The sequence below is a fragment of the Mobula hypostoma genome, chromosome 1, assembly GCF_963921235.1.
Source record: "Mobula hypostoma chromosome 1, sMobHyp1.1, whole genome shotgun sequence".
Taxonomy (NCBI): domain Eukaryota; kingdom Metazoa; phylum Chordata; class Chondrichthyes; order Myliobatiformes; family Myliobatidae; genus Mobula; species Mobula hypostoma.
Window position 1 is genome coordinate 396,371 of NC_086097.1, and position 26,064 is coordinate 422,434.

The 26,064-nt window shown below is 45.5% G+C and overlaps 1 protein-coding gene across 9 annotated transcripts in view; it reads left to right on the forward strand.

The window, feature by feature from the left end:
* pomt2 (protein-O-mannosyltransferase 2) overlaps positions 1 to 26,064 on the forward strand; it is a 231,480-nt gene that overhangs the window by 152,286 nt on the left and 53,130 nt on the right. For all 9 annotated transcript variants that reach the window (XM_063042712.1, XM_063042721.1, XM_063042693.1 and 6 more), the window contains 2 exons: positions 13,518 to 13,609; positions 17,589 to 17,665. In XM_063042712.1, coding sequence (XP_062898782.1) covers positions 13,518 to 13,609; positions 17,589 to 17,665 — 169 coding nt within the window. The remainder of the gene's footprint in view (positions 1 to 13,517; positions 13,610 to 17,588; positions 17,666 to 26,064) is intronic.

The following is a 26,064-nucleotide window of genomic DNA, read 5'->3' on the forward strand; positions in this document are numbered from 1 at the left end:
ACTGGTCCAAAATGTTGTATGTAAGCCTATGTAACAACCATTGTAGGTGTTTATATCCTAATTTGTTCATGCTTGCTCCTGCCCGCAGACATAATTATCCAATCCCTATGTACTTATTTACTTAATTTTTCCATTTTTTATCCCTTTCCCAAATCTTTCCCTTTACTTGTGTTAATTCTCTATTTTCCAAAAGAAAACAAAAAAAAAGACATTTAGACTAGGGGTGCTTACGTTAGCAATATGACTGTGTTGATGAGAAGAGCAGTATAAATCATTAGGAGAGTCATCTGAAGTCTGCTCGCATTGGGGTTATATATTCAATCCATTTATTCCAGATTTGATAAAATTTTTCTTTTTGAATTCTCAGGGAGTAAGTCAACTTTTCCATTTTAAATATTTCCAAGATAATTTCGTGCCAATCTTCTAATGTAGATGGTATTGGATTTAGCCACTTTCTAGTGACTGATTTCTTACTTGCCGCTAAGAGGGCCTGCAGCAACTTTATATCTTCCTTCTGTTCAAGAAACAATACATGCCCCAAATAGAGCGTCTCAAAGTTCAGAGGTATCTGGGACCTAAGTACCTTAACTAATGTTCTAGGAATACCTTCCCAATATAGACTTAATTTAGGGCAATCCCAGAAAATATGAAAATGATTTGCCTCCTTGGAGCCACACCTTCTCCAACGCATCACGTTTGTATCTTAAACAACAGGAATTCTGCAGATGCTGGAAATTCAAGCAACATACATCAAAGTTGCTGGTGAATGCAGCAGGCCAAGCAGCATCTATAGGAAGAGGTGCAGTCGACGTTTCAGGCCGAGACCCTTCGTCAAGACTAACTGAAGGAAGAGTGAATAAAGGATTTGAAAGTTGGAGGGGGAGGGGGAGATCCAAAATGATAGGAGAAGACAGGAGGGGGAGGGATAGAGCCGAGAGCTGGACAGGTGATAGGCAAAAGGGGATACGAGAGGATCATGGGACAGGAGGTCCGGGAAGAAAGACAAGGGGCGGGGGGTTGACCCAGAGGATGGGCAAGAGGTATATTCAGAGGGACAGAGGGAGAAAAAGGAGAGTGAGAGAAAGAATGTGTGCATAAAAATGAGTAACAGATGGGGTACGAGGGGGAAGTGGGGCCTTAGTGGAAGTTAGAGAAGTCGATGTTCATGCCATCAGGTTGGAGGCTACCCAGACGGAATATAAGGTGTTGTTCCTCCAACCTGAGTGTGGCTTCATCTCCACAGTAGAGGAGGCCGTGGACAGACATGTCAGAATGGGAATGAGATGTGGAATTAAAATGTGTGGCCACTGGGAGATCCTGCTTTCTCTGGCGGACAGAGCGTAGATGTTCAGCAAAGCGGTCTCCCAGTCTGCGTCGGGTCTCACCAATATATAAGAGGCCACATCGGGAGCACCGGACGCAGTATATCACCCCAGTCGACTCACAGGTGAAGTGATGCCTCACCTGGAAGGACTGTTTGGGGCCCTGAATGGTGGTAAGGGAGGAAGTGTAAGGGCATGTGTAGCACTTGTTCCGCTTACACGGATAAGTACCAGGAGGGAGATCAGTGGGGAGGGATGGGGGGGACGAATGGACAAGGGAGTTGTGTAGGGAGCGATCCCTGCGGAATGCAAGGGGGGGAGGGAAAGATGTGCTTAGTGGTGGGATCCCGCTGGAGGTGGCGGAAGTTACGGAGAATAATATGTTGGACCCGGAGGCTGGTGGGGTGGTAGGTGAGGACCAGGGGAACCCTATTCTTAGTGGGGTGGCGGGAGGATGGAGTGAGAGCAGATGTACGTGAAATGGGGGAGATGCGTTTAAGAGCAGAGTTGATAGTGGAGGAAGGGAAGCCCCTTTCTTTAAAAAAAGAAGACATCTCCCTCGTCCTAGAATGAAAAGCCTCATCCTGAGAGCAGGTGCGGCGGAGACGGAGGAATTGCGAGAAGGGGATGGCGTTTTTGCAAGAGACGGGGTGAGAAGAGGAATAGTCCAGATAGCTGTGAGAGTCAGTGGGCTTATAGTAGACATCAGTGGATAAGCTGTCTCCAGAGACAGAGACAGAAAGATCTAGAAAGGGGAGGGAGGTGTCGGAAATGGACCAGGTAAACTTGAGGGCAGGGTGAAAGTTGGAGGCAAAGTTAATAAAGTCAACGAGTTCTGCATGCGTGCAGGAAGCAGCGCCAATGCAGTCGTCGATGTAGCGAGGGAAAAGTGGGGGACAGATACCAGAATAGGCACGGAACATAGATTGTTCCACAAACCCAACAAAAATGCAGGCATAGCTAGGACCCATACGGGTGCCCATAGCTACACCTTTAGTTTGGAGGAAGTGGGAGGAGCCAAAGGAGAAATTATTAAGAGTAAGGACTAATTCCGCTAGACGGAACAGAGTGGTGGTAGAGGGGAACTGATTAGGTCAGGAATCCAAAAAGAAGCGTAGAGCTTTTAGACCTTCCTGATGGGGGATGGAAGTATATTAAGGACTGGACATCCATGGTGAAAATAAAGCGGTGGGGGCCAGGGAACTTAAAATCATCAAAAAGTTTAAGAGCGTGAGAAGTGTCACGAACATAGGTTGGAAGGGATTGAACAAGGGGTGATAAAACAGTGTCGAGGTATGCAGAAATGAGTTCGGTGGGGCAGGAGCAAGCTGAGACAATAGGTCGGCCAAGACAGGCAGGTTTGTGGATCTTGGGTAGGAGGTAGAAACGGGAAGTGTGGGGTGTGGGAACTATAAGGTTGGTAGCAGTGGATGGGAGATCCCCTGAGCAGATAAAGTCGGTGATGGTGTGGGAGACAATGGCCTGGTGCTCCTTAGTGGGGTCACGATCGAGGGGTAAATAAGAGGAGGTATCCGCGAGTTGTCGCTGTGCCTCGGCAAGGTAGAGGTCAGTACGCCAGACTACAACAGCACCCCCCTTATCGGCGGGTTTAATAATAAGGTTAGGATTAGTGCGGAGGGAGTGGAGAGCAGAGCGTTCCGAAGGAGTGAGGTTGGAATGGGGACAAGGTGCGGTGAAGTCGAGACGGTTGATGTCCCGTCGGCAGTTAGCAATAAAGAGATCCAGAGCAGGCAGAAGACCAGAGCGGGGTGTCCATGAAGAAGAGGAGGGTTGAAGACGGGAGAAGGGGTCATCGGTAGGGGTGGAAGAGTCCTTGCCGAAGAAGTAGGCTCGGAGACGGAGACGGCGGAAGAAAAGTTCCGCATCGTGGCGAACACGGGACTCGCTGAGGTGTGGGCGAAGGGGGACAAACGTGAGGCCCTTACTGAGAACAGAGCGTTCTGCCTCCGACAGTTGAAGGTCGGAGGGGATGGTAAAGGCCCGGCACGGATGACAGCTGGGATCAGAGGAGGGAGGGGGGAGGGGGGAGGCTGGTGGTGTCAGTGGAGAGGGGAGGGTTGGGGTGAGAGGAAGATGGAGCCTCTGAGGGCCCAGGAGTTGACGGTGGGATCTGAGGAAGACTCTGCATTCCGCAGGGATCGCTCCCTACACAACTCCCTTGTCCATTCGTCCCCCCCATCCCTCCCCACTGATCTCCCTCCTGGCACTTATCCGTGTAAGCGGAACAAGTGCTACGCATGCCCTTACACTTGCTCCCTTACCACCATTCAGGGCCCCAAACAGTCCTTCCAGGTGAGGCATCACTTCACCTGTGAGTTGACTGGGGTGATATACTGCGTCCGGTGCTCCCGATGTGGCCTTTTATATATTGGCGAGACCCGACGCAGACTGGGAGACCGCTTTGCTGAACATCTACGCTCTGTCCGCCAGAGAAAGCAGGATCTCCCAGTGGCCACACATTTTAATTCCACATCCCATTCCCATTCTGACATGTCTATCCACGGCCTCCTCTACTGTAGAGATGAAGTCACACTCAGGTTGGAGGAACAACACCTTATATTCCGTCTGGGTAGCCTCCAATCTGATGGCATGAACATCAACTTCTCTAACTTCCGCTAAGGCCCCACTTCCCCCTCGTACCCCATCTGTTACTCATTTTTATGCACACATTCTTTCTCTCACTCTCCTTTTTCTCCCTCTGTCCCTCTGAATATACCTCTTGCCCATCCTCTGGGTCACCCCCCCCTTGTCTTTCTTCCCCGACCTCCTGTCCCATGATCCTCTCGTATCCCCTTTTGCCTATCACCTGTCCAGCTCTTGGCTCTATCCCTCCCCCTCCTGTCTTCTCCTATCATTTTGGATCTCCCCCTCCCCCTCCTACTTTAAAATCCCTTACTCACTCTTCCTTCAGTTAGTCCTGACGAAGGGTCTCGGCCTGAAACGTCGACTGCACCTCTTCCTACAGATGCTGCTTGGCCTGCTGCGTTCACCAGCAACTTTGATGTATGTTGCTTGAATTTCCAGCATCTGCAGAATTCCTGTTGTTTTCTGAAAGTACCAACCCCACTTCTTTCTCCCACTTCTCTTTAATATACAGTGTATTTACATTTTTAGCATGGGAGAGTGCATTATATACTCGAGAAACTGATTTACCAGGTATTGAACTGCAAGCTGAATTCAGAATCTTGAAAAATTCTAATTCTACTGTTGATAGGTCTGTATATCTACAACTCTGGTTAACATAGTTTCGTACTTGAAGGTACCTGAAAAAGTCATTATGTTCTTGGCCATGTTTGTCCTGCAGGATTTGGAAACTTTGTAATACTCTTTTATCTATAAATGAGAGGTAGGTTGTAAGACCTTTCTTTATCCATAGCTCAAATCTTTTATCTCCTCTGTTGGGAAGGAATTCGGTATCATATGCACACCATCTAAAAAGTTTTAACATGTTATTAATTCCACATGAATTAACCACCTTCTGCCATACTTTTAATGTAAGATTTATCCAACTGTTTTTAAATTTTTCCAACTGGGCCATCAATCCTTTATCAGCTATTGAGGCCTGTAGAGGAAAACTGTCAACTAATCCAAATTCTATTTCCTTCCATCTAGCCTTATATTCCCTATTACACCAATATAACAGAGGGGTTATCTGTGAGGCATAAAAATAATTTCTCAGGCAAGGAAGAACCATACTCCTCCTTCCTTCCCTAACTGTAAGGTGTTATGTTGAATTCTAGGTTTCTTTCCTTGCCAAATGAAGCGGGAAATCCAATTGTCCCATTCCCTGAATTGATTATCATCCACCTCTACCGGTAAAGTATGGAAAAGATACAATAACCGAGGAAGAATATTCATTTTTATAGTATTTATCCTTGAATTTAAACTTAAAAAGGGGATAAGATTCCATCTATGCATATCTGCTTTTATCTCTGAGATTAATGGCCCATAATTTACCTGTGACAGTGTTGAAAGATCCTTCGGCAGGGTTATTCCTAAATATTTTAATGATTTAGCTTCCCACTTAAGATCGTATGTATCCTGCAATTTTTTGGATGGTGTATAATTTAGGGACATAAGCTGCGTTTTCTTTACATTTATTTTATAACCTGATATTTTCCCAAAGTCATCCAACAGTGTAAACGATCCTATAAATGATTTTTCTGGTTCACTCAGATAGACCAAAACATCATCTGCGAATAACGCCACTTTCTGTTCAATCCCTGCCACCTTGATACCTTTTACGATTTCGCTCTGTCTTATTAGTTGGGCAAGCAGTTCAATATATAGCGCAAAAAGGAGAGGAGAAATTGGGCATCCCTGTCTAGTGCCTCTCTCTAAGATGAAGGAGTCAGAGAGGTCCCCATTTATCTTAATTCGGGCTGTAGGGCTGTCATATAGAGTCTGAATTACTTTAATAAACTTTTCTTGAAAGCCGAATCTTCCTAACACTCTGTATAGGAATGCCCAACTAACCGAATCAAAAGCTTTCTCAACGTCCAATCCTACTACCATTGTCTCTGTCTCGTTCTTATTAACCTGTTCTAATATGTGCAGAGTTCTCCTTATGTTGTCCTGTGTTTGTCTTTGTTGAATAAATCCAGTCTGGTCTAAGTGGATTAGGCCAGGTAAAAGCTTTTCCAATCTACATGCTAATATAGATGTAAATAGTTTGTAATCTAAATTAAGAACACTAATTGGCCGATAATTGCCACATTCCAGTTTATCTTTACCCTCTTTAGGAATAACTGAAATAATCGCTTCTCTCCAGGAAGGTGGAGTTTCTCCTCTCTGCAAGATCCAATTAAAGGTGTTAAGTAGTAATGGGGCTAACTGTGTCTTCAGGGACTTAAACCACTTTGAGGTAAACCCATCAGAACCCGGGGACTTTCCAGCCTTTAACCTAGAGATGGCCACGTTCAGTTCTTTGACAGTTACTGGTTCTAATAAACTTTCATTTTGTAAATCTGTAAGTTTAGGTAGATCTAAAAAATTCGATACACTGTCTATATAGGGCTCATTGGGGGCCCGGGGTTGGGAGTACAGCTCTCGATAATATGTTTCAAAACTCTCTTGAATTTTCCCTCTTGTACTCTCCACAAGCTTTGTCTTTGGATTCTTTATTTTATGAATTGTATTGTCTGCTTGTTGTTTTCGTAATTTATATGCTAATAATCTAGCTGATTTACCTCCTACTTCATAATTCTTTTGTCTCAGGTAAAGAAAATTTCTTTGAGTTTCCAACGTATAAATATCATCATTTCACTTTGCAATTTCCTAATTTCCTGTTTACGATTTGAATTACTTTTGTTGCTATCTCCAACTTGAAGTTGTTTTAATTTTCCTCGAAGGTCTGCTAATTTTTGTGCATTGATTTTTTTCATGTGAGTGGTAATGGAAATAATTTTCCCTCTCAGTGCAGCTTTCAATGTATCCCATAAGATCACTGGTGATGTTTCTCCCGTGTCATTAAGGTCCAGATATTCTTTGATTTCTCCCCTTAATCTCTCCATTACTTTCGGGTTATTGAGTATATGAGAGTTTAGCCTCCATAGTGTTTTCCTCATTTTCCTTTCCAGGATTAGAGACATAGAGACTGGGCTATGATCCGACAGATCAGTTGTTGCAATATTACAGTTTTTTATCCTGAGTCTATCTGTATTAAAGATAAAGAAATAGTCTATCCTTGAATAGGCTGAATGAGGGAAAGAGTAATGTGTATAATCTTTACTAGTAGGGTGTAATTCCCTCTAGACATCTATAATTCCCAACTCCCTCATCAATGAATTCATTTTCCGAGTCAGAGATTTATTCTGAGTAACTATTCTTGAAGAATCTAATACAGGATTTAATCTAATATTAAAATCCCCTCCACAAATTACTACCCCTTGAGAACTGACCATTAGGTCAAAAATGTGTCTATAAAATGACCATTCACAACCTGGAGGAGCATAAACATTCAGCAATGTTATTTCTGTACCTTCTATTCTTCCTGTGATTTTTACAAACCGTCCTTCTTTGTCTTTAGTCTCTGAAATATGTTCATAATTAAGAGTACTTGATATTAAAGTAGCTACCCCTCTTTTGTGACTCAATTTATATGATGAATAAAATACATGCTTAAAGCCCATTCTTTTTAAATTTCTATGTTCAGATTGGCTCATATGTGTTTCCTGGAGGAAAGCTATTTGTGCCCTCTCTTTTTTCAATTTAGACATAATCTTATTTCTTTTAATTGGATTCAAAGCCCCATTAACATTATAGGAAATTATTTTTACCAATTCAATTTGCATTTTTCTCCAGTAGAAAAAAAGCACTCTCCTTTTCTAACCAAACAGTAAGCAATCCCTTCTCAACAGTAAACCAAGACATATAACCACACCCTAGACATTTTTGAACGTGTAACATTTGAAAATTTTTCCCGACTTCCCACAGTGAGGCCTGAGCACCGACCCGCCTCAGTTCAGAGGGATAACCTCTATCTTCACCCTGTGTTAGAGGGCTCTCAGCAGTTTGAATAATCATAGAGAATTTTCTCCTATTTATGTCTCGACCATATTGCTGTCATTCAAGTTATTCTGCCTAGTTTATTTTCAGTTACCAGTTTTCATTTTACCTTTAAATCCGATTTACTCTTTTCAGTCATTTCTCTTAATTAATCTGTATTCTCTGTACATTCGCGTCTGAATATTTGCAGCTTTTCCTTGTAGTTTGACACTCTGGTTCGTGTGGAGCGTACTCGCCCCACTAACTGCCACGACTTCTGCCGAATCCTCTCCAGTAGCGACTCCGGTTGGGTGATAACTTTAATAGGTAGTCCGCGGTCCGCCAGGTCCAACGTTGCCTCCTCCACCGTAGCGTAAGTTTTTGTCCCTTCGTCATAAAGACTCTCAGCCAAGCTGGATACAGGGTCTGGAATCTGATGTTGTTTTCCTTCAGAACTCTCCGTGTTTCCGTGTATTCCTTCTGTCTGGCAAGAATCCCCGGTGCGTAGTCGTGGTCTAAACTGATTTTACATTTGTTCCACATGAAACCTTTATTTTGCCATGCCCTTTTAAGCACCTCTTCCTTCGTTCTGTAACTGAGAAATCTGACCAGAATCGATCTGGGCTGGGCGCCTGCCGGTGAGCCCTTTCTATCTGTAGGTCTTTTGCGTCGGTATATCAAGGTTCTCTCTAAGCAGCTTCTCTATGAAGGGAATCATCAATCCGGGTTTACCTTCGGTTCCTTCGGGAACTCCGTAAATCCTCACATTTTCCCTTCTTGAGCGGCCTTCTTGATCTATTAGTTTCCACTGGAGCTGGTCTTGCAGCTTCAGCATTTCTGCTATCACTTCCTCGACGTTTTGTAGCTTCTCTTCAATTCCAACAATTCTCGCTTCAGCTTCATCTATCCGCGAGTTAGTTTTTACTATTTCTCTTTTAATATCTTCCAGCTGTTTGCTGTTATCTTGTCAGAACTCGCGAATCTCTCCGAGAATCAAAGACAGAGTCACCGATTCCCCCTCATTATCTCCGTCCTGGCTTGCCGTGGGGGAGCTAGGCCCGTCACCTTTCTGCGTCTCTTTATGTTTATCAGCCTTCGGAGCGGACTTTTTAATCTTGTTCTTAGACATCATCCTTGCCCCTTTTATTAATATAGTTATGCAATATTAAGTATTTGTCTGAATTCGACTTTGGGGCAGTTTACCTTCTTTTTTGTCGAGAGACCTTCTCCTTACGTCGCCATTCCCTTAATGACCCGGAAGTCCCCCCTCTCCCTTAATATCAACATGCTCCAGAACATCAACCTCACTCATATTGTCTTCACCATCATCAAGTTCCCTCTCATTGGTGAATACCAAAGAGAAGTATTCACTGAGGACCTTGCTCACTTCCACATCCTCCAGGCACATCTTCCCACCTTTATCTCTAATCGGTCCTACCTACACTCCTGACGTCCTTTTGTTCTTCACATAATTGAAGAATGCCTTGTGGTTTTCCTTTACCCTACTCGCCAAGGCCGTCTCATGCCCCCTTCTTGCTCTCCTCAGCCCCTTCTTAAGCTCCTTTCTTGCTACCCTATATTCCTCAATAGACCCATCTGATCCTTGCTTCCTAAACCTCATGTATGCTGCCTTCTTCCACCTGACTAAATTCTCCACCTCACTTGTCACCCATGGTTCCTTCATCCTACCATTCTTTACCTTCCTCACCGCGACAAATTTATCCCTAACATCCTGCAAGAGATCCCTAAACATCGACCACATGTCCATAGTACATTTCCCTGTAAAAACATCATCCCAATTCACTCTCGCAAGTTCTAGCCTTATAGCCTCATAATTTGCCCTTCCCCAATTAAAAATGTTCCTGTCCTCTCTGATTCTATTCTTTTCCATGATAATGCTAAAGGCCAGGGAGCAGTGGTCACTGTCCCCCAGATGCTCGCCCATTGAGGGATCTGTGACCTGACTCGGTTCGTTACCTAATACTAGATATAGTATGGCATTCCCTCTAGTCGGCTTGTCAACATACTGTGACAGGAATCCGTCCTGGACACAATTAACGAACTCTGCCCCATCTAAAGCATTGGAACTAATCAGGTGCCAATCAGTATTAGGGAAGTTAAAGTCACCCGTGATAGCAACCCTGTTATTTTTGCACCTTTTGAAAATCTGCCTCCCAATCTGCTCCTTGGTATCTCTGCTGCTACCAGGGAGCCTATAGAATACTCCCAATAGAGTAACTGCTCCCTTCCTCTTCCTGACTTCCACCCATACTGACACAAAAGAGGATCCTGCTACATTACCCACCCTTTCTGTAGCTGTAATAGTATCCCTGAGCAGCAATGCCACCTCTCCTCCCCTTTTTCCGCCCTCTCTATCCCTTTTAAAGCACTGAAATACCAATTTCCAATTTCCCCTGGGATCAATAAAGTATGACTATGACTAAATCCAGGAATATTGAGAATCCAATCCTGCCCTGGTGCCAGCCAAGTCTCTGTAATGGTCACTACATCATAATTCCATGTATGTATCCAAGCTCTCAGTTCATCACCTTTGTTCATGATGCTTCTTGCATTAAAGTACACGCACTTTAGCCCTTCTACCTTACTGCCTTTACACCCTTTAATCTGTTTCTCTTTCCTCAAAGCCTCTTTATATGTTAGATCTGGCTTTTTTAAATACTTTATACTTTATTGTCACCAAACAATTGATACTAGAGTGTACAATTATCACAGTGATATTTGATTTGGCGCTTCACGCTCCCTGGAGTACTCCCTGGCTTTACTCCATGCACTATACTTGCAGTTCTCGCTTGACCTTTATCCTCCTCCACCTCACTATCTGCTCTAACACTCTGGTTCCCCTCACCCTGGAAATCTAGTTTAAACCAACCCCCCCCCACCCCCCCCAGAGCAGCACTAGCAAACCTTCCCACAAGGATGTTAGTCCCCCTCCAGTTCAGGTGCAACCCGTCCCGTCGGAACAGTTCCCATCTTCCCTGGAACAAGGCCCTATTGTCCAGAAACATGAAGCCCTCCCTCCTGCACCAACTCCTTAGCCACGTATTTAGCTTCATTAGCTTCCTATTCCTAGCCTCACTAGCACGTGGCACAGGTGGCGATCCTGAGATTGCAACCCTGGAGGTCCTGTCCTTCAACTTTGCAACTAACTCCCTAAATTCTCTTTGTAGGACCTTCTGCTTCTTCCTATCCACGTCATTGGTCCTTACATGGACCACGACATCTGGCTGCTCACCCTCCCTCGAGAGTACTGAGAACTCGATCCGAGATATCACAGACCCTGGCACCAGGGAGGCAACAGACCATCCGGGATTCTCGATCTCTTCCACAGAACCTCTTATCTGTCCCCCTAACTATCGAATCCCCTATCACTACTGCTCTCCTCTTTTCCCTCCTTCCCTTCTGAGCTGAGGGTCCAGTCTCGGTCCCAGAGATGCAACCACTACAACTTGTCCCTGGTAGGTTGTCCCCACCAACAGAATCCAAAATGGTATACTTATTATTGATGGGAACGGCCACAGGGGTGCTCTGCTCATTCTGTCTATTCCCCTTCCCTCTCCTGACAGTCACCCAGCTACCTGCCTCCTGACTTTTACGGGTGACTGTCTCCCTGTAACTCCTGTCTATTTCTGCCTCACGAATGATCTGAAGTTCATCCAGCTCCAGCTCCAGTTCCCTAACTCGGTTTGTCAGGAGCTGCTGCTGGATGCACCTTTTACAGGTGTAGTCATCAGGGACAATTGTGCCCACCCTGAATTCCCACATACTGCAATCGCCTGCCCTAACTGATGCCTCCATTACCTACTTCTAAGTTAATTAGATTAATTAAAGGAACTTACCCAGTCTTACCTCACTGGGAGCAAGCTCGTCCTCAGTCTCTGCTCGCCAAAGCCTCTCGAGCCAAAGCCTTCCTACTCTGTCTCCCGTTACTCCGTCACCCGCTCTGTTAATCTGTTCGCTTTTTAAAGTCTCCCACTGTCTCACAGGCCAACCTTCATGTGCTTGCTGACCTTCATGGTAATGCAGTTTATGTAAAATATGTACTGAATCAGATTACCTCGCAGAGGTATTGACAATAGAAGTCTATTCTGCAGAAAGAGCACCGTCAGCCCTTGTTCATGTTTGTCAAAGTGATAGCTACTCATACAACCCTGAAGAACAGAATCGGGCCTTTTTGGCCCATTTCATCCAAACTGATTGTGATGCTTATTTATGCTAATTCCATTTTCGTGCATGAAGCCTGTATCCCTCTATGCCTTATCCAAATGTTTGTTACATGTCAATTCTGTACCTGTGTCTTGAAGTCTTATGATAGTTCTAAGTGCTAATACCACTACCTCCTGCAGCATGTTCCAGTTAATGATCACCCACTCTGTGGGGAGAGAACCTATCCCTCATATCTCTGCTTCTCCCCTCCGACCTTAAACCTTTACCCTTTAGTTCTAGACTCCCTGTGCCTGGAAGAAGAACCTGACTCTACTTTGCCTTGGCCCCTCATAATTACATAAACCTCCGTGAGGTTGCCCCTTGGTCTCCTATGATGGTTAGAGGAGAGCAAGATCATGACAGGTGTAAAAAAGTTAAATAAAGAGGTGTTGCTGTTAGATGGTTTAAGACCCAGCAAACACTGAGTGGTGGGCAAAAAAAATACAAGAAGTATACAACAGAAAACAAACACGGAGGGTGGTTATACTATGGATTAAAACTCAAACAGGGCTTGAAGGAGTTTGATTGGCACTTGAAGTGAAAATGATTTGCAAGTCTGTGGAGAAAGATGAGTGGAATGGGATCAATCAAATTGCTGTACAGGGTGTGAAAAGAGCCTCAAGTGACTGCATGGCTGCCTTCTATGTCATGACTCTTGATTCTTTGAACTGTGTCACCTATACTGACCTTCCGTTATATTCCAAATTGTTCTATTTTGTCAGATGTAATTTGTCATTAGACCATAAGATTTCAGAGCAAATTAGGCCATTCAGCCCATTGAGTCTGCTCCAGCTTTCCATCTTGGCTGATTTATTATCCCTCTCAACTCCATTCTCCTGCCTTCTCCCCATAACCTTTGATATCCTTACTAGTCCTTACATTGGGTATATTGTGCAAGTATTAGAAAATGTTCCCACTTCAGCCGTTGTAGAGATAAAGCTAATAAGAAACATGCACAGGCAGATGAGCCCAGCCACTGAGGAATGACTGCAGTGAGGACCATAAGACATAGGAGCAGTATTAGGCCATTCAGCCTGTTGAGTCTGGTCCGCCATTGCATCATGGCTGATCCTGGATCCTGTCCAACCCATACACCTACCCTCTCACCATATCCCTTGATGTTCTGACCAATCAGGAATCTATCAATTTTTCCTCCTGAGGCTGAGGTAAATAACCTTCAAAGACAACAATCTTTCCCTTAGCTGGATATCACTTCAACCAGTAGAGAGCTCTACTACTTCCCATGTGTATGTCCTCCTCCTCACCCCTGCCCTTCCCCTTCACAGCGGGATACCCAGATTCTGACTTTCTGATTTCATTCAAAACCATATTATTTATGTGATTTGTCCATACAAATTTCTAGTCAGAGGCCAATTTTGGTGTTTTGATAGGAATTGATTCTGGAAATCAGTTGAAAAGTTGACCCGTATTTATGCTTCTTTTGTTGATCTTTGTTGTCTGCAGGGGATGGGAGCAGGTTGAAGTCAGCTGTAGTCCTTACCTTAAAGAAACCCCCAACTCGTTGTGGAACACTGAGGATCATATTAATGCCAAATGTAAGTGGTTGCAAATGTATCTGCAAAAAATATCTTGTGTCTGTAAAATTTAACATTTCTTGGTTTAGCATTATATTACGTGGGAAGCCCATGTATTTGAATATGAGAAATGCACAAGCTGGAAATCAGAAATAAAAACAGAAAATGGTGGAAACAGTTGCATCTGGCAACATTGGTGGAAGGAGAAATAGAAAATATTTCAGGCTGAAGACATACAGTACTTTAAGAAATAGAGAGAAAATAAGTGAGCTTGAAGTTACTGAGAAGTAGGGGAAGCAAAGGGAATATCTGTGAAAGGGTGAGGCCAGAGTTCCTGTGTGGTTAAATTGCAGAACTCATCTGGCTGATGAGATCACAGATCAATTAATGAGAGAAAAGGGAACCAAAGCTGTGAGACGAAGACAGTTGGAGATTGAAAACACACAAGAAGTTGAAAATGTAGGGCCATGGGACTTGCCCACCAAGTCAGGCTGTACAAATACAGAGATAAGTCAACATCATAGATGGATGACTTACCAGAGCAATGGCCAGTTCTGGTGATGACAGAGAAAGGGAGTTTTTCAAAATTGGAGACTTCACTATCACTATTTAAGGACGGTGAATGGACACATAGTATTTGTACTCCAAGGCCTCTTTGTTCTACTAGTCCAAAGTGCTGTGTCGTTCACTGTGAAAATCCTCCCTAGATTTGACTTTACAAAATGCAACAACCTATCCAGAAGTTTCTGAAAAGACCCTATCGTTTCCACCTCCACCTCCACCACCACCGCCGCTGGCAGCCCATTCCATGCACTCACCACTCTCTGCATAAAAAAAACACCCCTGACATCTCTTCTATACCTATTTCCAAGCACCTTAAAATTATCCCCTCTCGTGCCAGCCATTTCAGCCCTGGGAAAAAGTCTCTGACTGCCCACATGATCAGTGCCTGTCATTATTTTGTACACCTCTATCAGGTCACCTCTCATCCTCCGTTGCTCCAAGGAGAAAAGGCCAAGTTCACTCAATCTATTCTCATAGGCATGCTGCCCAATCCAGGCAACATCCTTGTAAATCTCCTCTGCACCCTTTCCATGGTTTCCACATCCTTCCTGTAGTGAGACGACCAGAACTGAGCACAGTACTCCAAGTGGGGTCTGACCAGGGTCCTATAAAGCTGCAACATTACCTCTCGGCTCTTAAACTCAATCCCACGATTGATGAAGGCCAATGCACCGTATGCCTTCTTTACTACAGAGCCGACCTGCGTAGCACCTTTGAGGGTCCTATGGACTCAGACCCCAAGATCCCTCTGATCCTCCACACTGCCAAGAGTCTTACCATTAATTCTATATTCTGCCATTACTTTGACCTACCAAAATGAACCACCTCACACTTATCTGTGTTGAACTCCATCTGCCGCTTAGCCCAGTTTTGCATCCTATCAATGTCCTGCTGTAACCTCTGACAGCCCTCCACACTATCCACAACTCCCCCAACCTTTGTGTCATCAGCAAATTTACTAACAAATCCCTCCACTTTTTCATTCAGGTCATTTATAAAAATCACGAAGAGTAAAGGTCGCAGAACAGACCCCTGAGGCACACCACTGGTCACCAACCTCCATGCAGAATATAACCCTTCTACAACCACTCTTTGCATTCCGTGGGCAAGCCAGATCTGGATCCACAAAGCAAAGTCCCCTTGGATCCCATGACTCCTTACTTTCACAATATGCCTTGCATGGGGTAGCTTATCAAACACCTTGCTGAAATCCATATACACTACATCTACAGCTCTACCTTCATCAATGTGTTTAGACACATTCTCAAAAAATTTCAATCAGACTCGTAAGGCACGACCTGCCTTTGACATAAGCCATGCTGACTATTCCTAATCATATTATGCCCCTCCAAATGTTCAAAAATCCTGCCTTTCAGGATCTTCTCCATCAGCCTACCAACCACTGAAGTAAGACTCACTGGTCTATAATTTCCTGGGCTATCATCTACTCCCTTTCTTGAATAATGGAACAACATCCGCAACCCTCCAATCCTCCGGAACCTCTCCCGTCCTCATTGATGATGCAAAGATCATCACCAGAGGCTTAGCAATCTCCTCCCTCGCTTCCCACAGTAGCCTGAGGTACATCCTGTCTGGTCCCGGTGACTTATCCAACTTGATGCTTTCCAAAACCCCGAGCACATCCTTTTCCTTAATATCTACATGCTCAAGCTTTTCAGTCTGCTGGAAGTCATCCCTACAATCGCCAAGATCCTTTTCTATAGTGAATACTGAAGCAAAGTATTTATTATGTACCTCTGTTATCTCCTCCGGTTCTATACACACTTTTCCACTGTCACACTTGATAGGTCCTATTCTCTCACGTCTTATCCTCTTGCTCTTCACATACTTGTTGAATGCCTTAGGGTTTTCCTTAATCCTGTTCGCTAAGCCCTTCTCATGACCTCTTCTGGCTCTCCTAATTTCATTCTTAAGCTCCTTCCTGCTAGCCTTATAATCTTCTAGATCGCTATCTTTACCTCGTTTTTTTAAACTTTTTGTAAGCTCTTCTTCTTGACTAGATTACCAACAGCCTTTGTACACCACGGTTTCTGTACCCTACCTTCCTTTCCCTATCTCATTGGAATGTACCTATGCAGAACCCCACTCAAATATTTCTTCTGTGTGTTTCCCTGAGAACATCTGTTTCCAATTTATGCTTTCAAGTTCCTGCCTGATAGCCTCAGTTCCCCCTTACTCCAATTAAACGTTTCCCTTACTTGTCTGTTCCTATCCCTCGCCAATGCTATGGTAAAGGAGATAGTGTCGTGACCACTGTCTCCAAAATGCTCTCCCACTGAGAGATCTGACACCTGACCAGGTTCATTTCCCAATACCAGATCAAGTACAGTCTCTCCTCTTGTAGGCTTATCCACATATTGTGTCAAGAAACCTTCCTGAACACACCTAACAAACTCCACCCCATCTAAACCCCTCATTCAAGGGAGATGCCAGTCGATATTTGGGAAATAAATGAACTCCAAACCACAAGCCACAGGCTCCAACAATTCCAGAATCATATCCAAGAAAAAAAACAAACATAAAGGACATAAAAGAAGTGAAATCCCTAGGTGTCAACATCTTGGAGGATCGATGCTGGACTCAACATCTTGATACAATTACAAAGAAGGCACAACAGTAGCTATATTTCATTAGGAGCTTGAGGAGAATTGGTATGACATCAAAGACGTTTGCAAATTTCTACAGATGTACTGTGCAGAACATTCTAACTGGTTGCATCACTAGTATGGAGAGGTGACTGTTCAGGACTGGAAAAAGCTGCGCAAAGTTGTTAACTCAGCCACCTCCATCATGGGCACTAGCCTCCCCTGCATCCAGGACACCTTCTTGAGGTGATGCCTCAAAAAATGCAGTATCCATCATTAAGGACCCCATCACCCAGGACATGCCCTCGTCTCATTGCTACCATCAGGGAGGAAATACAGCACACTCAACATTTCAGGAGCAGCTTCTTCCCCTCTGCCATCTGGTTTCTGAATGGTCAATTAACCCATGAACACCATCTCAGTAATTTTTCCTTGCTCTCTTTGTGCTACTTATTTAACTTATTTTTTATACATATATTTATTTTAATCTATGGTTTATTTATTACAATGTACAGCTGCCACAAAACAACACATGTCACAACACATACTGGTGATATTAAACCTGATTCTGATTCTAAATTGCTGGAGGAACTCAGCAGACCAAACATCATCTATGGAGGTAAAAGGATGGTTAACATTTCATATCAAGAGCCTGTTCCAGCCTGTCTTGTATTAGTGTAATTCCTTTCAGTTCTCAGGATAGACAAAAACACTTAATGGCTTTTTTTGTCTGTCCTCAGAAAAAAGGAATTATGTAAGTACAAGTGTTTTATTCAGATGTGCATGTTCCAAAAATCTGGATATATGTAACTTTAATATAATCATTTCAGTGCCGAATATCAGCCTGGAGGTGTTGAAACCATCATTCTCTGAGATACTACTGGAATCTCATGTCGTCATGATACGGGTCAGTAGTTTTTTTTCTTTACATTATATCCTGACTGAACTTATTTCAGCACATTATGTAGTCCACTGAATAATTGTTAATGCTGGACTGCAAGGCACCCAGTCTCCGATTTACTCTTACAGCTAACTACCACATCTATGAGCTTACTAACCCATCCATCCACATTGTCAGCTGTGAACTTTTAAACCCAGCCACCCGCATTGTTACTCAATGGAGCATATATGGACATGAAAGTATAAAGGGCAGTGAACTCAGGGAGGAAAATGTTTACTGTCCGGACCATGTAGACATAAAAAGGGGGAGATGTTTATGTCTTTGAACACATAATGATGAAGGTGGACTGGATGTGATGGAAATGGAATTTGGTAAAGCATTTGACAAGGTTCCCCATGGCAGGCTCATTTTGGATACTTGGCTGTGTGGATTTGGAATTGGTTTGCCTGCCAGTAGTAGCAGATGGAACATTTTCTAACTGGAGGTCAGTGTCTAGTGTGTTCCACAGGAATCGTTTTGGGACCCCTGCTCTTTGTGATTTCTATACTTGACTTGGATGAGGAAGTGAAAAGGTGGAACAGTAAGTTTGAAGATGATGCAAAGGTTGGTGGTGCTGTGGAAAGTGTAGAAGGGTAAAAATCACAAAGAGCAGGGGTCCTAGGACAGATCCTTGTGGCACTCCACCAGTCACCGACCTCCAGGCAGAATACTTTCCTTCCACTACTACCCTCTGCTTTCTTCCTGCAATCCAATTTTTTATCCAAATAGCCAAGGTTCCACTGATCCCATGCCTCATGACTTTCTGGATGAGTCTCTCCTGGGGGACCTTGTCAAATGCCTTGCTAAAATCCATGTAGATCACATCAACTGCCCTACCCTCATCAATTTCTTTTGTTACCTCTTCAAAAAAGAGGAGGAGAAGATGGCGGCGCGACACAGCTTGCGCGGTCACTATGTGATCCAGAATCTTCGGAGGGGAAGGCCCAGAATCCTTGGCTTTGCTTGTTGCTCGGCGGCCGGGCCGGGGTCAAAGCACTCGGCAGAGATGGTGCTCGGTATTGAAGGGCTGGTCAGAGGCTTGAAGTTTTCGGACGGACCCAGAGTCGGCTGTGATCGGGTGCTTTCAATGCATCGACATTTGTCAGTGCCTGGAGGTTTATGGCGGAGAGCGTTTCTCCCTTCTGCCGCCTGCTATCGGGGACTATCGGGAGTCGATCGGAACTTTGAGACTTTTTTTTAACCGTTCCCATGGTCTGTTCTTTTTCAAATTATGGTATTGCTTTGCACTGCTGTCACTATATGTTATAATTATGTGGTCTTGTCAGTGTTAGTCTTTGGCTTGTCCTTTTTTTTTGTGATATCACTCTGGAGGAACATTGTATCAATTCTTCATGCATGCATTTCTAAATGACAATAAACGAGGCCTGAGTGTCCTCGTAATCTAAAATCTAAACTCAATTAGGCTCTTGAGGCACGACCTTCCCTTCACAAAGCCATGTTAACTATCCTTGAGTAGATCTCCAAATGCTCGTGGATCCTATCCTTAAGAATCCTTTCCAATAGTTTACAGACCACCAACGTAAGACTCACCGGTCTATAGTTTCCAGGATTCTCCCTATTACCTTTTTTAAACAAGGGAACTACATTTGCCATTCTCCAATCCTCTGGCACCTCCCCTGCAGTCAAAGAGGATTCAAAGATCACAGCTACTGCTCCAGCAATCTCTTCTCTCACTTCCAACAACAACCTAGGGTATATCACGGCCGGCCCTGGGGACTTATCAATCTTGATGTTTTTAAGAAGATCCAACACTACTTCTTCCTTAATCTCCACATTGTCCAGCACACAGGCCTGTTCTATTTCGACTTCACCCTGATCAAGGTCCTTTTCACTTGTGAATACTGAAGCAAAGTGTTCATTTAGGACCTCCCCAACCTCCTCCGCGTCCAGGCTCATGTTGCCTTTTTTATCCTTTTGCGGCCCCACCTTCATTCTTGTCATCCTTCTGTTCTTCACATTAGCATAGAACGCCTTTGGGTTCTCCTTAATCCTACATGCCAAAGCCTTCTCGTGCCCCCTTCGAGCTCTCCTTTCTTAAGCTCCTTCCTGGTTACCCTATATTTCTCATGAGCCCCTCCTGCTTCCTGCTTCTTATATCTAACATATGAGACCACACCTGGAGTATTGTGTGTGCAGTTTTGGTCCCCTAATCTGAGGAAAGACATCTTTGCCATAGAGGGAGTACAAAGAAGGTTCACCAGATTGATTCCTGGGATGGCAGGACTTTCATATGAAGAAAGACTGGATGAACTGGGCTTGTACTCGTTGGAATTTAGAAGATTGAGGGGGGATCTGATTGAAACGTATTAAGATCCTAAAGGGATTGGACAGGCTAGATGCAGGAAGATTGTTCCCGATGTTGGGGAAGTCCAGGACGAGGGGTCACAGTTTGAGGATAGAAGGGAAGCCTTTTAGGACCGAGATTGGGAAAAACTTCTTCACACAGAGAGTGGTGAATCTGTGGAATTCTCTGCCACCGCAAACTGTTGAGGCCAGTTCATTGGCTATGTTTAAGAGGGAGTTAGATATGGCCCTTGTGGCTACAGGGGTCAGGGGGTATGGAGGGAAGGCTGGGGCGGGGTTCTGAGTTGGATGATCAGCCATGATCATAATAAATGGCGGTGCAGGCTCAAAGGGCCGAATGGCCTACTCCTGCACCTATTTTCTATGTTTCTATGTTTCTATATGCTTTCTCCTTCCTCTTGACAAGTTGCCTCACGTATTTCCTCAGCCACGGTTCCCTTTTCCTACCATTTTTTCCTTGTCTCAGTGGACCAACCTATCCTGAACCCAGTACAAGTGGTCCCTAAACTTCCTCCACATTACTTCTGTGCTTTCACCCTTGAACATCTGTTTCCAATTTACTCTCGCTAGTTCCTGCCTCATCCCTTCATAGTTAGCCCTTCCCCAGTTAAGCACTTTCCCATTTTGTCTGTTTATACTTTATAGTCGCCAAACAATTGATACTAGAACGTACAATCATCGCAGCGATATTTGATTCTGCGCTTCCCGCTCCCTGGATTACAAATATTAAATATTAAAAATAGTAAAAATTAGTAAATATTAAAAAGTTAAATTATAAATCATAAATAGAAAATAGAAAAATGGAAAGTAAGGTAGTGCAAAAAAACCGAGATGCAGGTCTGGATATTTGGATGGTACGGCCCAGATCCAGGTCAGGATCCGTTCAGCAGTCTTATCACAGTCAGAAAGAAGCTGTTCCCAAATCTGGCTGTACAAATCTTCAAGCTCCTGAGCCTTCTCCCGGAGGGAAGAGGTACGAAAAGTGTGTTGGCTGGGTGGGTCGTGTCCTTGATTATCCTGGCAGCACTGCTCCGACAGTGTGCGATGTAAAGTGAGTCCAAGGATGGAAGATTGGTTTGTGTGATGTGCTGTACTGTGTTCACGATCTTCTGCAGCTTCTTTCGGTCTTGGACAGGACAACTTCCATACCAGGTTGTGATGCACCCTAGAAGAATGCTTTCTACGGTGCATCTATAAAAATTAGTGAGGGTTTTAGGGGACAGGCCAAATTTCTTTTGTTTTCTCAGGAAGTAAAGGCGCTGGTGGGCCTTCTTGGCAGTGAACTGTGCTTGGTTGGACCAAGTCAGATCATTTGTGATATTGACCCTGAGGAACTTAAAGCTTTTGACCTGTTCCACTTGCGCGCCGCCAATGTAAATTGGGTCGTGCGGTCCGCTATTCCTTCTGAAGTCGGCAACCAATTCCTTCGTCTTACTGACATTGAGGGATAGGTTGTTGTCTTCGCACCGTGCCACCAGGTTCTTAATTTCCTCTCTGTACTCAAACTCATCATTACCCGAGATATGGCCTACAATAGTTGTGTCATCAGCAAACTTATATATTGAGTTTGATGGAAACTTGGCTACACAATCATGGGTGTACAGTGAGTACAGCAGGGGGCTGAGTACACAGCCTTGTGGGGCACTGGTGCTCAGAGTGATTGTAGAGGAGAGCTTGTCCCCTACTTTTACAGCCTGGGTCTTGTCTGTGAGGAAGTTGAGGATCCAGCTGCAGATCTGAGTGCTAAGGCCCTGGTTCCGGAGCTTAGGAATCAGTTTATTTGGAATGATGGTATTAAAGGCAGAGCTGTAGTCAATGAAAAGGAGCCTTACTTATGCGTCTTTATTCTCCAGGTGTTCTAAGGAAGAATGTAGGGCCAGGGAGATGGCATCTGCCGTTGACCTGTTGCTCCGGTAGGCGAATTGCAAAGCGTCGAGGTTGACTAGTAGGCTGTGGTTGATGTGTGCCATAATCAATCTCTCGAAGCACTTCATAGCAATTGATGTCAGAGCCACAGGTTAGTCATTCAGGCATGCCACCTTGCTCTTCTTCAGCACTGGGATTATCGTTGCCTTCTTAAAACACAAGGGGATTTTAGACTGAAGCAAGGAACAGTTGAAGATGTCAGCAAACACCCCAGCTAGCTCGCTTGCACAGGCCCAGAGAACCCATCCTGGGACGCCATCTGGGCCCGTTGCCTTCCTTGGATTTATCTTTAGGAAGGCCCTTCTAATGTCCTCCTCGGTGACGATGAATCTCGATGCCACCAGGTTCAGTTCACCCAGAGGGAGCGGGACGCTCCTCTTCTGTTCGAATCTTGGGTAGAATATATTAAGTTCGTCAGGAAGAGAAGTGCCACAGTTATTGATATTCCCAGCCTTTTCTTTGCGCCCACTGATCTCATTTAGACACTGCCATAGTCTACTGGCATCCCTCTGGTTAGCCTGGGCTTCCAACTTGGCTCGATATTGCCTCTTGGCACCCTTAATGGCTTTCCGGAGTTCACGCCTGGATTCCGTGCAGCGACTGGTATCCCCGGACCTAAAAGCCGCAGCTCTAGCCTTTAAAAGGGACTTGACCTCATAATTCATCCAAGGTTTCCCGTTAGGGAATACCAGATCGTCTTGTGACACACACAGTCCTCCGTGCATTTCCAAATAAAGTCCATGACAGCTGAGGCATACTCATCGAGGTTAGTTGCCGAGTCCTTGAATACTAACCAGTCCACCGATTCAAAGCAGTCACGGAGGACCTCATCCATTTCCTCCGTCCAACGCGACACTACTTTTGACACCGTGACCTCCCGCTTCAGTTTCTGTTTGTAAGCCGGGAGAAGGAGTACGGCCTGATGGTCCGATTTTCCGAAGTGAGGTCATGGGACGGAACGGTAGGCATCCTTGACTGCTGTGTAGCAGTGGTCAAGTATATTCGGGCCTCTAGTGGGGCAGGAGACATGTTGGTATAACTTTGACAGCGCCTTTCTGAGGCTGGCGTGATTAAAGTCCCCGGCTGTAATGAGCAAGGCCTCCGGATACCTGGTCTCAAGTTCACTGATGTTGGCATACAGTGTGTTAAGAGCACACTCCATGTCCGCCTGGAGGGGAATGTAGACCACTGTCAGTATGACCGAGGTGAATTCCCGTGGCAGATGGTAGGGACGACACTTCACTGACAGGTGTTCCAGGTCCGGGCTGCAGGAGCTTGTCAGTGCCACTGTGTCTGAGCACCACTCAGTGTTGATCAGTAGGCAGACACCACCTCCCCTTGTCTTGCCCAAAGACGCCGTGCGGTGAATGGCACAGTCGGGGGTGGTGGGGAGAGCCAGGTCTCGGTGAAACAAAATACACAGCAGTTCTGCATCTCCCTGCAGTAGATGAGTCTCCCTTTAAGATCATCCACCTTGTTCTCTATGGCTTGCACATTAGCTAGTAGAATGGTGGGCATAGAGATCCTGAAGCCCTTCAGCTTCAATCTGACCAGCAGCCCAGCTCTTTTCCCACGCTTCCTCGGTAAGTAGTGCATCTTTCCAGGTTTCCATTGATGCAGTGTGTTGTCGGCAGCGCTTTGATGTTGGTGGACGCAGTCTGCGGGGATCGATTGGCGGGTCGCATCGTCGGACGCTCCAGGTAGGGTTGAGTAACGGGGGAGACTCCGCTGCCACTTCCAGCTGCCGGGGGCCCAGGCTGTCGATTGGGTCGGGCCCCAAAGCTGACACTTAATCCCAGATGTCCGGGCTCCTGGCTGAAACAAGTCCGTAAGCCGAGTCACGGTTGCGGAGGCCTCCGCTCCAGCCGAGCCTCGGGCTTGATTTCCAAGGACGGCCGTGGAGGCCTCACTTCCGGCAGCTGTGGTTGGCCACCAACGGGGCTTTACGGTGGTCGCTCTGGGGAAGCGTCTGGGGCACCTTGAGGTCTCCGTCATCACTTCTGTGTGGTCGTCTGCTCCGGAGAGGTGCTGGTCGGAATGGGCTGTGTCTCCAAGTGCTTTGACGGTAGCAGACCGCAGGTCTCCGGGAACGTGGTGGGCCTCGCTGGTTGGGTCCAGGTGCGGTCCGGAGTTTAAGAAGCAATTCTGGTGCGGTGGTCTCCAGCTGGGTCAGTAGCTTCGCCAGGGTGTTATTGATCTTGATCTTGCTAGATTGGAAGTTTAGAAGGGTTTCTCGGGTATAGGATAGTGGAGAGGGCAGTTTGCTCGGGAGAGCATGTGCAGAGTCACCAGTTACCAGCGCTACCTTGGGGTGATGCAAGATGTCTGTTTTTATCCTTTTCCATAGCTATGCTGAAGCTAAGGGAGTTGTGGTCACTCTCACCAAAATGCTCCCCCACCAAGAGCTCTGCCACCTGACCAGGTTCATTACTCAAAACTAGATCCAGTATGGCCTCTCCTCTCATCGGCCGGTCCACATACTGTGTCAGGAATCCTTCTTGAACACTCCTGACAAATTCAGCCCCATCTATCCCCCTTGCAGTCAGGAGGTGCCAGTCAATATGAAATCACCCATAACTCCAACCCTGTATTTCCTGCACCATCCTAAAATCTGCCTGCTTATCTGCTCCTCGGTGTTCCGAGGGCTATTTGGGACCTATGGACTATTCCCAACACAGTGATTGATCCCTTCCTATTTCTGACTTCCACCCACACTGACTCAGTGGATACTCCCTCTGCAGCATCCTCCCTTTCTATAGCTGTGATACTATCCCTGACCAGTAATGCTACTCCCCCCATCTTTTCTACCTCCCATCCTATTCCTTTTAAAACACCTAAACCCCGGTACCTGCATCAGCCAATCCTGCCCTTCCTCCAGCCAAGTTTCAGTAATGGCCACAACGTTGTAGTTCCACTTTCTGATCCATGCTGTAAGTTCATCCCCTTTATTCCTAATACTTCTGGTGCTGAAATAGACACATTTCAACCCCTCTAACTGGCTACATTTATTGATCCCGAGGGAAATTGGTTTTTGTTACAGTTACACCAACCAAGAATAGAGTATAAATATATGTTTATATATATGTATATATATTTATGTTTGTCCCCCGTCTGTCCTTCCTCACCAACTCAGAACACATAGCTTCATGCCTTTGTCCTTCTACCCTAATCTCTGCACTCATATCCTGATTCCCACCCTCCTGCCAAACTAGTTTAAACCCTCCCCAACAGCTCTAGCAAACCTGCCTGCCAGGATATCGGTCCCTTTCCAGTTCAGGTGCAGCCCATCCTTTTTGTACAGGTCAGATCTTCCCCAGAAGAGATCCCAATGATCCAGAAATCTGAACCCCTGCCCCGTGCACCAACTCTTCAGCCACACATTCATCTGCCATAACTTCCTGTTCCTACCCTCAACACAAAATAATCTGCAGATGCTGTGATCAAAGCAACACTCCAACAAGTTGGAGAATTCTATGTTCATACCAAGGGGCTGGAGACTACCTAGACGGTAGGTGTTGCTCCTCCAACCTGAGTTTAGCCTCATCATCGCAGTAGAGAAGGCCACGTATGGACATATCTGAATGGGAGTGGGAAGCAGAGTTGAAGTGGGTGGCTGCTGGGGGATCCTGTCTGTTTTGGCGGACAGAGCGGAGGTGCTCAACGAAGCAGTCCCCCAATCTGCATCTGGTTTCACCGACGTAGAGGAGGCCGCACCGGGAGCACCGGATGCAACAGATGACCCCAACAGACTCACAAGTGAAGTGTTGTCTCACCTGGAAGGACTGTTTGGGGCCCAAGAGATGAGGTGTGGGGACAGGTGTAGCACTTACGCTTACAGGGATAAGTGCCAGGTGGGAGATCAGTGGGGATGGACGTGCGGATAAGGGAGTCGCGGAGGGACCGATCCCTGCGGAAAGCGGAGAGGGGTGGAGAGGGAAAGATGTGCTTAGTGGTGGGGTCCTTTTGAAGGTGGCAGAAGTTGTGGAGGATAATGTGCTGGATCCGGAGGCTAGTGGGGTGGTAGGTAAGGACAAGGGGAACTCTGTCCCTGTTGTGGTTTGATTTGACAGTGTTGCGTTTTATACAAAAGATGAGGAGAAATTTCTTTAGCTGGA